At 31.6% G+C, this 14,965-nt stretch overlaps 1 protein-coding gene across 6 annotated transcripts in view; it reads right to left on the reverse strand.

Annotated features, from left to right (window-relative positions):
* LOC149890557 (uncharacterized) overlaps positions 1-14,965 on the reverse strand; it is a 53,286-nt gene that overhangs the window by 25,880 nt on the left and 12,441 nt on the right. For 3 of the 6 annotated variants that reach the window (XR_016451018.1, XM_090082703.1, XM_090082704.1), the window contains exons 4-5: positions 11,971-12,292; positions 8,721-8,896 (exon numbers count right to left, since the gene is read on the reverse strand). Coding sequence is in view for 5 of the 6 variants with exons in the window: in XM_090082703.1 (XP_089938829.1) it covers positions 8,721-8,896; positions 11,971-12,292 (498 nt within the window). In the remaining variant the exon portion in view is untranslated. Of the gene's footprint in view, positions 1-8,720; positions 8,897-10,802; positions 10,933-11,970; positions 12,293-14,965 lie in introns of those variants that run through there. The other 3 variants (XM_090082705.1, XM_090082706.1, XM_090082707.1) reach the window with 2 other exon arrangements.

Here is a 14,965-nt window from a genome sequence, read left to right on the forward strand (position 1 = left end):
CAATCATTTTTTTGTACGGGAAAAATTGATATCACTTTTTTTCATCTATTGGTGTTAACTATTTTAAATATGTTTATTTACAATTTAAATATTTGTTTGTTCTAGAAAAATTCATCTCACTACTTTTTATTTATTAGTTTTAACTATTTTAAATAATATTGTTACATTCACTACAAATAAATAGTTCTTTTAACGATCTATATCATTGTTTTAGTTTCCTTTCAGGATTTTTTACAGGTTCTTTTGTATTTATAATTATTAGCTCAATAGAAGCCAATCTGAGTATTCGATTACCCAGCGTCCCTAGGTACAACCGCCGTCTCTAGGTACAACCACCTATGTCCCTAGGTACAACCCCATGTTGTACCTAGGGACAAAGTCAGACCTCATTTTGCGGCTAAAAAAAAGTACTAAAAAATTGGATTATAAAGCAGAGATTCTCATCAAAAGTGCACAAATGACCATATTTTCATATACAGTTTTCAAAAGTTCAATTATATTCACCGATGAAAAATTACACTCATTAACCTAAAAACGTCCCTAGGAGAACCAGTCTCCCCTACATACGGAATTTCAAGTTCAATTGTTTAAACATCAATGCTTTTTTAAAAAATACTTGATAAATAGTGTTTATGAAAAGAAAACTTCTGAGTAACTTTATCATTTGTAAAAAGTAGGAATAGTTAATCAAAGTGCAGAACTTACTTGCTAAATGCAAAAGAAATTTGCCTCATAAGTCTTAGGACAGATTTTATATGTAAAAAAATTTGTCTGAAATCAAGTTATTTGAAGCAGTCCCAACTGATTTAAGTGTTTTGATATTACAGAATTGTCGAGGCTATTGTATTTTAATTTATATCAGATGATGATTAAAGATTTAAACTGCAAGCCATCAGAGGCATTCTTCATGCTTAAATTATTGACGCTTGTTGGTACTTCTCCAAGAATTTACACCATTACATTCAAGTTTTGTAATTCCGTTGCGGAAAGCTCCAGAGCATCTAATGGCGTTATTGGTTTATTAGTTTTTGCCAATGAACACTAAAGAATTGTAAATATGTATGCGGTTATTTATGACGGTTTTTAAACGATATTTTGGGAGAAGTATACAATATAAAAGGAGGAGAAAATTTGAAAATGAGAGTATTTTGTTTGGAGAGAAGGATATTGCAATTTAATGATTTGTTTGTTTGCGAAAAAACTTCAAGTTAACCGCGCAAATGAACCAAGTATGAGATTATGTGATATGTTTAAAACGTGTGATGGCGCTTCGGATGCTGTTATCTGGATTAAACGAACAAAAGTTATTGTTGCAATTCAGAACTTTAAGCATGAACCACTTTTTCGAATTCTTTTCTGAGAAGCTCCTTATGCAATGTACGATGCTTTAACCGTAGATAGACAAGCTTGTGTCATTAGCAGCGTTTTCTGTAGATGCCGACACTGCATACGGACTGCTTACGAAATGAAAATTATGAGACGGAGAAAAAGCAGACGTTTTTTGGCTGATTTAAGAAGATTAGCTTATCTTGCTACATTATTAGAGGAGTCTGTACGTTTGACGTTTTTTTTTGTGGGTTTGCCAGAAGTCTTATCATCAAGGTTTCGAGCCGTAATGGACCCGATTGATATAATGTTACCCAGAGTGAGAGCTGCTTTGAACTGTGTAAATGTGATTGACATTAATGCTATTGGCCCTGTATCTAGACGTAATGATACAAAAACTGCTTTAGAATGTTACCTCTGCAAAGGTTTGAACCACATTGCAAAGAATTGTTGGCTTGCTAAGAACCTGTGTCCGAAGATATTTAGATGATATAAAGGTGGTAAAGAAGGACACATTGCATAAAAATGCTGGAAGCTGCAGGGAAACGATTGCGGAAGCGAGGAATCTGTGCTACCTCGCTACTGAACAACGGTGGAATAAGTGCATTACCTGTTATTCATTTGAAAGTTAACGGTATGGTAGCGACAGCTTTAGCAGACACAGGGTTTTCGAAGACAATTTCGAAGAAAAAGTTCCTCCCTGAAAGTCAATGTGATAATCAAACTCTCAAAAGATAGTAATGTTTTAAGGAAAGGTTCATCAGTGCATTGGATAAGCTGTCGTGATTCTTGAGGCTGATGGTATTAAAGCGCGCGATGAAGTTATTTTAGTAGATTTCCAACCGTTTGGAGTTTTTATGATTCTCGGAATGAGTTCTATTAAATTACTAGGAGGAGCATACATTTCTCTTTTGGGAAAAGCGAAGTTTGGGTTGAGTTACTGAGGGGCAGCGGTTTCGAAAAATGATAAAGTCAAGAAAAGCGAAATGAAAAAAAAAAGATCATGAAGCAGTTTTTATTGGTGTTGAATGAAGAGTCAAATGGAAATGGTTAGATAGAGAAGGCCCCAACCGATTGTTAAATAAAGTGGCACAGTACGGAATTCCACAATACGCTTAACCAAACTATGAAATCAAACTGCAGGGTTGGATTAATCGGATGTAATTTTTAGACTAGAGACAGCCCAAAGGGCAGATTCCCATAATAGCTGTCATTCAGCGAAACAAAGAAAATAGTATCCGACCTTTTCTGGACTGGAGAGGAACAAACGATTTTAATGAAGCATATATGTATGAGAGATATGAGAGTATGCAAATGTGTGTGTCGAAAAGCTTAGAGAATGGAGAAGAACGGGTAACAAACCAGCAATCATTGATTTGTCCAAGGCTTTTCTTCAACTAAAAACTGAAAACTTTCTTTGGCCATTTCAAACCGTGGTGTTTCGAAACAAAAGTTATTGCTTAACACGACTTGGTTTTGGATTGAATGTTGCGCCAATGATCATGAAATCTGTTGTGAGTACCGTTATTGCTCAAGACGAATTAGTGAAGAGTGGAACGTCTGCTTATCTAGACGACATTTTTGTCGACGAAAGTGCTGTGAGTCTTAATTGTGTCTAGAGGTATTTTTTGAAATATGGTTTAGAGAGATTGGTGATAATGGGGTTTGTGTGATAGGATTGATGTGGTCCAGAGGGAATCGAGTTGATGGTGTTTCGTAAAAGTTAACCAGAAGAGTAGTGTTTTCAATCTGTGGACAGTTGGTAGGACATTTATCAATTTGTGGTTGGCTACGAGTGATTTGTAATGTCTTAAAGAGGAAAGTTGTTAGTCTGACGAATGGTTGGGACGATGAAGATCTTGATAAGAACTGGAAGTGTGTGCTTCATGAACTCTATGCTGAGGTGAAACGTTGCGAGCTTACTTGTGGTGATTGGGCAGTGCGTGCGTGAGAGAAAAGTGTGGGTTGATACTAGTTTTTTAGCGATTGGTACTTTTATTCAAGTTGGGGAAATTACTGCAGATTTCCCTGACGTGGTAATAGAGATGCATACTGTGATCAATCTCAGCAACATTCTATTCAAAAAGTCCTTCCACGAAGCATCAAATATAATAGGTGAAATGTTAAGTAAAGTAAACAATGACATGTTTGCACACGGCTAAAGTTATGCTATAGAAATGCAGTATTTCTTCTCACTCCACCAATAAAGCATCTTGGTCATGAGCCTGATAAATTGAATGATTATCAACCATCAATAAGCAGAGAGAGTATTAAGTTTCTGAAACTAGCTTTGAATTAGTAAAGTATGTTTAAAACTGAATTTAATTTAAGCATTCATTCAATTGCAAAAACTGATAGAAGTCATAACGATATGAAGTTTTTGACCAACTTTTGATATTTGGGCTGGCAGTTGATCAGCGTTGTAGTGTTTGGACTTGTAGTTGAACTTACAAAAGTTTAACTTTCAAGTTTAAGTGGGAGTTGTAGATTGGAACATAAACTAGAAACTTTAGAATACCTTCTTTTGGCTTTAGAAGTGTCCACAGTGACCCTTAGAACGATGCCCGATTTCTTTTTAAACATAAACTTGACAAAAGTATGCTATAGTTTATGTATTCAGTACTTTTTGATACTGTATTATATGGAGTTTTTTCTATTTTTTTTATTACTTTAAAGAGACTAACATTAGAAGTTTCAAGAGATTTTAAATCAACTCACAATTAATTAACAAGACTATGTATTGAATAGAATTATCAAACGAGTAGATATCCGTAATCATAATAACAGATAGTCTAGCCAGCTAAGCCGTTTTCACAAGATTATTTTCAATAAACATACGTTGAAAATAGTTAATTTATCGTGCCAGATGTTAATTTATAGAATCAGATGTTTTTTTTGAAAAAAATAAGCTTTAAATTGAGAATGGAAGCGTTTCAAACAACTGTAACTGTATATATATATATATATATATACATATATATATGTATATGATTTAAATGTTGACATCTTGTATAAGAGTGTATGTTATGTTAATAAAAAACATCAAATAATACGAATTCTCTAAATACAAATATTAATTTATTATGAGAAATTTTCGCTGGATTATGGTTACCACCATCATCAGCTCGTAAAATTATTTTAAATTACAAAAAACGGTTAAAATTAACTGACGTCAGCAGTTGAATGGCTTCTTTCTTTTATTTATATCCTTACGTAAAAACGTAAAAAATGGTGTCCAAAATTTAGTTTTAACAAATTGCCCATTATCCAGATTAATCCCGCCATTTAGAGGAGAACATTGGTGCCTCTGTATCTCAAGAGCCTCACGGACCTTCCGATCAAATTTTTTTGTCTCTACTTTAAGAGTTTTAGTTCTCTCCCAATTTATTTCTTCTAAACATGATTTATCATGTGTGGCTATTGCAGACTGATGATACTTGCCCTCATTTGAGAATTTTTGATGTTGTTGGGTTCGAGTTCTAATTTGTAATTTCGTTTCGCCAACGTATTTCTTTAAACAGTTACATTAAATTAAGTAAGTTCCAGGTTGGCTATTGCGTGGTAATTTAGATTTGTTTTTACACGTTAGCAGTGATCTTAAATTGGGATTTGATTTAAAAACTACCCTATATTCAACTTTTCTGAATATTTTTCTTAATTTTGGGGAGAGTGATGGTATCCACGGTAATGAAACTGTATGGAGGGTGTCACACTCGGATTGATATTTGTTTTTATTTATAGACCAAATTTTTCTAATTTGGTTTGCAATACTTACCAGTTGACTTTTGTCGTAACCATTTTCGTTGAACATTTGAATTAGAAAATTTATCTCGTTTTGTAAATGTAAATCACTGCATATGGAGTAAGCTCTGTGAACGTAACCTTTAAATATTGCGCCTAAAATTTTGTAGTCGTGATTTGAGTGAGGTTTAATTTGAATATTCGTAATGGCTCCTTTTCTGTAAACTTTAAACTCGTAATTACCATTAGTGTTATTTATTACCGTTACATCGAGGAAGTTTAAAGTTTTATTTTCGCTTTCAATTTCAATTGTGCATTGTATGCATATATATGTATGTATATATATATATATATATATATATATATATATATATATATATATATATATATATATATATATATATATATATATATATATATATATATATATATATATATATATATAGACACACGCAATTACTTTACACAGATAATGCCTTCATAAGGTTTGTGGCTATAAAAATTGCCGTATTTAATTTCTTTTTTTGATGAGTTCATTTTTTGTTCCAATATCGGCGTAGTAATTTCTCTTTGGTTAAGGTCTTTAGTTTATGATTATTATCAAGACTATTTGTTCCTATTATTGGTTTCTTAATGTATTGTCATTATTGCCAAGATCATATAAAGATGAGTTGTCCTTTCTTCTTCCAATGGCCTGTTGTTGGCAAAAATAATTTTCTATATAACCTTGACATAGCCGTTCAGTTAAAATATTCAGGTCATCCTTATTGAAATGGTATTTAATTAAATCAATAACTGAGTGAACAGTAATATTGATCCCTTTTATATGTTTGAAAAGATAAAAACATATTTACCCCATTAGCCTTTCTGAAACTACTAGGTCATTGATCTATAGAATGTTTCCAATCTTCAAAGTATTTTAAAAAGACTTCAATCAACTATATTAACCTATCATCATTCATTAAATAAAATTGTTTTGAATATTGATTTTTATTTCTTATGCAATCTTTAATATTTTTCACATTTAGACAATCAAAAATATCATTTAACATCGAACAATACTCAGCACTTCTAAAGGCTTTACCAAACCAAATGCTTTTAAAGCAAAGCTTACAGATGAATTAAGTACTTGAGCTGCTAATCTTACACTCATTTAGGAAAATAGGCTTAATCTGATGTGTTTTAAGAAGAGATTTGGGCAAGTTTGAAGGCTACAGTTTAGATCTTCATAAAATAAATTAGATATGTGATTCAATAAAATGTGATTATAAGTATTCCACATACATCTTCCTTTACCTGAAGCAAAATAAAAAAAACAATTCGGAGCAGTCTTTATCAAATGTGGAGCATCAGGAATAAAATATATGTAGCGATCATCATCAGCAAATTTTTTTTTTATCTTGATTTTATATTGTCCTTCTGTCATATGAAATTGCCTGGCAAAAATTTTCCCATTGCATATGGCACCATCATTTGTAGTAGCAATTATTTTAAGATGGCATGAAATCTATAAAATACCGACAGCCTTCAAATATAACAAGAATAATTAAATAGCTTGAATGTTTGTAGTTGCAAAGTTTGCCGAACCATATTTAAAAGGATTTACAATACCTCTTACAAGAAAAACAATGTGCTGCAATTTCATCAACTTTTATAAGAGATACATAGTTTAAAATTAGTTTCACCAAGTTCAACAAATCTATTTAGATCACCAGAATACTTATCCCAAACCAAGTTTTCCTGAATTTATATTTCATCAAATAAAAGAGCCCTTAACAGTTCTTGCTGAGAAAAATCCTTACTTTAAACTTAAATCATTGACAATTTCATGGTTAAATCTTCTTTGTGGTCGGTATAGTTTTTGTAGTCTATTAAACGCTTTGGACTTGGTAAAATTTTAAATCCAGAATCTGTTTTTTCATTGAAACAAATTTCCTCTTAAGCTGCAGGAGACTTTACAACACGACCTAAACAATAGCAAATAATCATTGGGTGATAACAAATTTCCTGTTGAAGTATTTAAGTATTTTCGTTGCTCATCCTAAAATAACTTTATAAATGGAGTGACTATCCCATAAATTTTTTATATGTTTAAAACCAAGTTTCTTTATGTTGCTCATCACGGACAAGATGAGAGGATTTACTTAATTTCTGTTGCATTTCTTTTATGTTAACTTTGAGAATTTATTTTCTAAACGGAAATTTTGTAGGTGTTTATTTTACACGCTCCGATGCAGTTTTAGAAATAGGAGCTCGAAGTTTAGCTGAATAAGTAATTTATCAGTATTATTTTGAAAAGATATTTTTTCTTGATTTAATTTAGAAAATGAAATAGGCTTAAGAGAAGTTTAAATAGATTCACAATTAACATGCTAGCCTCGTAATGCTTTTTGCAAATAAACAATATATATACTTTTTAATAAGGTCTTTAGGCTTTCGTCAATTACTCTATCTTTAGTAATAATGTGTAAAAGTTTTTTTCTCCATTCATTGTTGAAATCATTATTGGTGGAAGGTATCTTAAAAAGTGAAACATCTTTATTTCTTCGAGAAGTACCGCTTTAGAAAATGGAACAATTAGTACCATGCGTTTGCAAAAACCAAGGTAAATATTATTCTTTAACGAGTCTTGGTTTACAAACAGTCTGCACTAGTTCGAAGGCTGGGTTCTTAAAGTTGACAGCAATAAGATAAACAATAGCGCACTTAAACTGGTCAGACTATGTATTTTATGACTATTATATATCCTCTAGTTTTAATAGGTTGCCAGCAGTATTGCTGTACTTTCAGAGAGCAATTGTAACAATCTCATTAAACTTTAATTGAATATAAGCTATTTCATTTTAAGGATCACTTTGACTTCATAGAACCATAGCAAGGTTATGTTCAGAAAGATTTGGATATTCAGAGAACAGTTCGAGCCGGTCATAAATAAAGAATAAATTGTGATTTAGTATATTGAATTTTGCATAGATTTCATTAAACAGATTTTTTGCGCCTTAATGATATCTGTTTGACGAGTTTACAGCCACTAATGGGCAGCCCTCTAGACACAGGGAATTAAATATTGTCAAAACAGGACTACTCTTGATCATACAGTTCATCAAATTATAAAAAAAAAATTTGTAAGCAAATATACTCTTTGATTATTCTCATAACTAGACTGTCAAAAAGCGTTCTTGAAAAAATACATGAAGCAATATACCGCATTTTTATTTATCTCCCGAACTGTTTATAGCTTATTGGTTGTGAATGATGCTGTGGAATAGGTTTTGCATAAATTGATGTTTAGATTAAGCTGCATAGAGTTGACAAAAAATAAAAGCAGTTTCACCAGCTCATTGCAAAAAGACTCGGTAGAGCTTTCATTGCAAGAAAAATACTTATTCACAACATTATTCAACGGATTCGTTTAGTTTCAATAAATGTTTTTTAACAAATTATGCAGCTTTCACAAATTGCTAACTTACAATTCACAAAGTAGTGGGTAATTAGTCAAAATCTTAATAAACCTTTCCACAGTTTCAAATGATGTAACGTCTTATGAGCTGCTGATCCAAAAATTTTGTTTGAGTACAAAGTAATAATGGATATTGAAAACCAAAGATAAGGAAAAATAAATTAAATACATTTAAAAGGTAGATAAAATTTACCAATTCTCATTTGACTGAACCATTTAGCTGAGATAGGTTTCAAAGAACTAAAGTTCTCATAAGCTTGCTTGAAAGCAACTGATAACGAATCAGCACCTGGACCTTGACACATGAGAGCCTCAATATAGTATTTGCTGTTGGCTTTTAAAAAAATTTCCGCAGATTTTTGGTCTGATCTAAATAAAAATATAAAAAAAACATCACTCAAATTGGTGCTATTTCTTTTAAAATGTTGCAAAATATGTGATAAAAGTTAATAAAATTATGTTGTATGAAACTGTAAGTTGGTGTGAACTAAATAATATTGAAATATGTTTGAATGATATGAAAACCATATAAAAAGGTTTTCCTTATAGATTGATTAGGAATATTCGTTATGAATAGACTTTTTTTTGTCACCAAAACTATTTATTGGCATTAACTCATTTAAATCATGGAAATCATTTAATATAAATACCGGAAGAACTTTAAATGGAAACGTTTATTAAGAATGTTAAATTTTATGTTTACATTTTTTACTGAAATATCCATTAACTTATACTACTCAATCACTATTTCAAGATTCAGCATCAGCCTTTTTAAAAGTTTGCAACGGTCATTACTCGCTCAACACTAAGAGGCCTTAAGAGAAAAAGTAATTAAAAAGAGAAAGGGATTTAATAAAGTTAGATATAAAGATAAGCGAGAGTTAATAATTAAAAAAAAACCCAATTTATTTTAAAACATACATATTATAAGAACAGTTTTCCTGCAACCTTAAAAAACTTATATGTTAAATAACAATCGAGAAAACTGCTCGAAAAAAAGCATTAAGAATGTTAATTCTTTCCACAAACTGAGAACATATATGTTGTTTAAAATGACTCAATTATCAGGAGTTGGGAGATTTATTCTTTGAAACGTCCAGATAAAAAACCATTTGAGAACAGTAAAGAGGATGAAACGTTTTTTTAGTTATATTTTAAAGTTGAGAAGATATTATTACTAATAACATTATCTAAAAAAAATAGATTGCTGTTACTAGAATTATATTAATAAATGTATAAAAGAAATGTTGCGCGCAAATTACAAGCACTTCATAATTTATACGGCAAAATGCAATTAATGAACCGACTATATGCAATTGGCAAGACCATCTTTTTCTCATATAAATTTTTCAAATCTCAGACACTGCTTCTGGCTACAACTACAAACACCAGTCAAACGCCCTCATCAGACAAATTCGCCCAACACGAAAAACATTTTATATTAGCAAAAGAGACATCCACTTGTTTCTCATGCTCATGAGGAACAAGTGGATAACTTTTTTGAGCACTGTCAAACTCAGCGTTAGCTTGTAGTTTTCTCGTAGCGAACACAACCTTTCAATTCTACAATTTCTCTTCTCCTAAATAAATGTGACCACATTAGTTTCGCGTTTAATTTATACTTCACAAAATACCTCTTATATGCTAATAAAAAAACTGCTCAAATTATATTTACATTATTTTATTATCCGCTTAACGCAGTTTGTTAAACGCAATTCAAATACAAGCACATAGTTTAAAATATTAAGAGCACAAAGAAAGAATATATCTTACTATACTTCAGCAAAATGACGCATAAAATTATTGAGCGGAAAATTTGTATACAATAACATAGTAGACATTTGTTCTAAATAAAGTTCCTCATAAAAAATTATTTTCAGGGTGATTGCCATCTGAAAATAAACAAACCGTTTATTATCACTTAAGATGGGGTATGGGAGAAGAAGAAAAGGAGAGAAAAAAATGTAATATGAATGCATTTAGCAATTTACATTTAAGTTGTAAACACAATGGAAGAAAGTTCTAGCTTACTCTTAATCCCATCATTTACCATCTCTAACCTCAAATTATAACAGCCTTTTATATCTTATGCCTTTGAAACTCTCTAGTCCGTTTCTTCTTATAATGTTTAATCGTAGAAAGTGAAAGATTTGACAAACATGCTCTTTGCTAAGTTTTACAAAAATAATCTTCAACACACAAACTTAAAATTTGTTGTTTGCTTTCCTCGACTAAGATAACATTTAAATACCAGTATATATTTAAATAACCTTACCTTCTGAAACACTGGGAACATGTTTAACCTTTGTCATTTGAAAACGCAAATAAATCTAAATTTCAGCAACAACTGACGGTGTATTTGGCTCGATTCTGAGAAACTATGCACCGCTGGTTTGACCAACGTAGTTTCCTTGAGAAAATATAAATATAGCATATGCGGTTTTTTTTATGACCATATTTGAGGTAACTTTTAAAGAGGTGACTTATAAAATGTACAAAGCAGCAGGAAAACGAGGATCAGAGCGATAAGTGTGCTCTAGCTCGCTCTCGAATACCCGTGAATTAAGCGCACTTTTGGTCATCCAAAACAAGGTGGATGGTAGAAAAGCGAAAGCTATTATAAGTCGATACTGGATGTTCAACGACGATTATTTTTCAAAAATTGGTTGCGAACAACCGGCTGAAGCGATTGAGTAATGTAAAGGTTACAACATTTGGGGGCGAAGTTCAAAGATGAGTGGGAAAGGCAATGGTTTCACTTGAGATTGCCAATGTCTTCGCGCGGGATCGGGTTCTAGTGGCAAGTTTCCAATTGATTGGAGCAGGTATAATGCTTGGAATGAGTTCAACACGATTGCTAGCAGGGTTTACCATTTTTCCGTCAGGTAAAGCAAGGTTTAGGGGGAATGTTTGTGCGATGGCGAAAAACGAAGAAAAAACACTACTTGAAATCAAGAAACGAGATCACGAAACAGTGTTCGATGGAGTGTGCTGGAAAGTTAAATGGATATGGAAAAAAGAAGGCGTTCCGAAGTTATCTGCGAATGCTATAGCTTATTAAGCGCTTCCGGAAGACGTTAAGCAAGAGTATGAGAGCGAATTACGGAAGTGGATAAAGCAAGGATGGTTACTGGAATGTGATGAACATATGGATGGACCGCCAAAGGGCCAGCTACCACTAATGGCAATGGTTTAACGCAATAAAAAAAATTTTGGCCAGTGCTAGACTGGAGAGAAACAAAAATTTAAACATTTTTGTTTCTATATTTAAACAAATTATTTATAAAAAAATTAAAAAGATAAAGTATTTTACACGTAATCATCACTCACTAAAATGAATAATTCATTTTCTCCGTTTAAAATAGCAGATAAAAGGATATAAGTCTAACCTCACGAAATGCTTTAAACTAAGTGTGAAAAGGTTTTAATATCATATTTCTTACCTGCTCCAATTCAGATATCCTATCCATCTTTTCTGACTAATAATTTTGGTTTTGTTGCGAGGATCAATGCCACCACTTAAATACAAATCACAAAAATCATCACAAGAAATATAAAATGTATAATTCCCATCACGTACTACTTGAAACCATCCTCTTACTCTCTGATAGTAATTCCTATCAAAATTTCGAGGTGCATTAAACCCATCAATAAAGTGATAGCCATCGGGATATTTAGGATACTTGGAATGTTTTTGCAATTCAGAAAATGAAGATTGAGAATAGCTAATATTTAAGTAAACGTCTCGAACCAAAACACCAAGATCTGCATTTAAAAAAGGAAAAATTCAGTGAAGAAATAATAACAGTAGTAGTTAACTAATAAGTATATTTATCATAATAAATTCAAGTTAATATTACAATATTAGTTTTTATTAAGTACACATTTTTAAAAACATTGAGTTTTTGAAGGTTTGTAGTGGTAAATTACTCTGTTTGACAATTATTTTAGAGCAGAAAATACTGGAGCTGAAAGTCAGGATTTTTGGGGCTCCAAATCTTAAATCAATCTTCGTTTTTTTAGTTCATATTTGTATTTCTCCCAATAAACTTGCATACTTACTGTAAAAATCAAACCCCATGGACAGTAATAGCGTTGGAACTGATATAAGTATAATAAATTCACTGAGTATAATGAATATACTGAACTAATTTCCGCTAATTAATGGATAATTTTAACTTATTTTAAATGTGTCTGTTGTTTTTTCTAATTTTGCCAGTAGATTATATAAGTACTATAAATCGTTTTCCAAATCAAGTTTTTCCAAAACAAGCTTACTTTGTTACCTAAAACTTAATGATCAAAACAAAATTTTGCGAAGATATTTAGATATAGCATTCTGCATTCTCAACAAATAATTTTAAATCTTACAAACAGGTCTTTAAATTCGTACAGATCTTGCGTACAGATCTTCCGTACAGACCTTAAAATTCCGTACAGACCTTTAAATTCCGTACATATCTTTTTGTAATCTTCTAATTCAATAAATCAAAATGACTTAAAACTGGGTCTTATTCATGAACCTGATCAACTTGCTAAAGTATTAATGAAATAATTCAAAACATTTATTACCTGTAATGTCTTTGAAAAAAGCTGACGTACTTTTTAAACGGGGGAAAAAAAAAACTCCAAAAAGAAATTTGCTAAGTTTTAATTGAAAAGCAGAAGATTTTTTAAGTGAAAAAGTTTTTTTGAAGAAAAAGCATATACTGCAATTTAGTGCATCAAAATTAGGCTTATCAAAAAATTATTGTCAATAATTGCTTAAGATAATGCCGCTTACAAAAGAGGATAAGCTGGATTGCTTGGAACAAAAGTTAAAAAATAGTTTATAAAATTGAAGTTTAGGAAATATTTAAAGAAGATCAAGAAAAAGAAATTCGAGAATTAGAAGATCAGTTCGCAAAGGTGATAATGAAAACTTGATTTTTAAATTTTGAGTCACAATTGTAGAGGAAAAAAAAAAAACCTCAAAAATAATTATTAGTGGTCAATGCTGTTGCTAATGAGCAAAATAAAAGAAAGTAAAGAGCGAATAATGAACCAAGCAAAGTAGCTCTAACTGAAAACAGCTGAGGATATGGAGAAAGTTGATTTTTTGTTGAGAGCAGTTGAAAAAAGGAATATCAAACTTATATATTTTAGAAGATAAAGATCAAACAAAAGCTGATAAATCGTATCCTATTTTGTTTGATTTGGAAGATTCTTATTTGAGAAAGCCGCTTTTACTGACACTAAAGGCTTTGAGAAACTTGAATGGCTTGGAAAAGATATATGTAAGTCCAGATATAACTGAGGCTGAAAGAAAGTTAGACAATGAGCTGAGAAGACAAAGAAATGAATTAAATAGTAAATTAGCAACGAACTCACCCTTTCCAAGTTGTCAAACATAGCGTTAACACAAACTAATGGAAAGAATTAAGTAAACGCATTACATGGTGTATGTTTTAATACTACTTAGATTGAAAATAAAATGGACAAATTTAAACTGTAAAGTAGTGATTTGAAGCCTAAGACTGTAGGGGTGCTTAAAACTTGGTTAAAAGAAACGTCAATTGTGTCGTTGAATGGATATAATATATATAAAAAGGATAGGTCTAATGGAAGAAGAGGAAGTGGAGTTGCCATTTATACTGGTAAGAGAAGTAAATATTTGAGCCCAATGATTCATATTTCAGTAGGAGCAAGCTCAAACCATTATGGACTTCTTTTGTATTTGTAATTCCGGAAAGTTCTAGAATATTTAATGACGTTAGGAATTTAATAGTTTTAATAGTTTTTACCAATAAGATTTGTAAATATGCGTTTGCGGTGATTTATGACGGTTTATGGAAGGATATTTTAGGAAAAGCATAGGGTTTATATGAAGGAGAAACTTTGCAAAATGGAGAGTTTTTAGTTAGGAGAGTAGATTTTGCTATTAATTGATTTGTTGATTACGAAAAAAAACTACAAGCTAACCGGGCCATGGAACCAAGTATGAGATTAATTGATACGTTTAAAACGTATGATGGCACTTCGGATGCTGCTGTTTAGATTTAACGAACGAAAGTGATTGCTGAAATTCAGAACTTAAAGCTTGAACTACTTTTTCCGATTCTTCTAAGAGAAGCTGTTTATGCACTGTACGATACTTTAACCGCGGAAGATAAAATTAATGTAGTGGAAGTCGAGCGTGTGTTATTAGCGGCGTTTTCTGTAGATGCCTATACTGCATATGAACTGTTTACGAAACAAAATTATGTGACAGAGAAAAAGCTGACGTGTTTTTGGCTGATTTAAGACGATTAGCCTATCTTGCTATAATAACAGAGGAGTCTGTGCATTTGGCGTTTGTTGTGGGTTTGCCAGAAGTGTTATAATCAAGATTTCGAGTCGTAATGGACCCGATTGATATAATGTTACCCAGAGTGAGAGCTGTTTTGAACTGTGCAAATG

This window comes from Hydra viridissima, unplaced genomic scaffold (assembly GCF_058129835.1).
Source record: "Hydra viridissima isolate aposymbiotic clone 2 unplaced genomic scaffold, HvirCarnegie_v1 scaffold_3, whole genome shotgun sequence".
NCBI classification, from domain to species: Eukaryota; Metazoa; Cnidaria; class Hydrozoa; order Anthoathecata; family Hydridae; genus Hydra; species Hydra viridissima.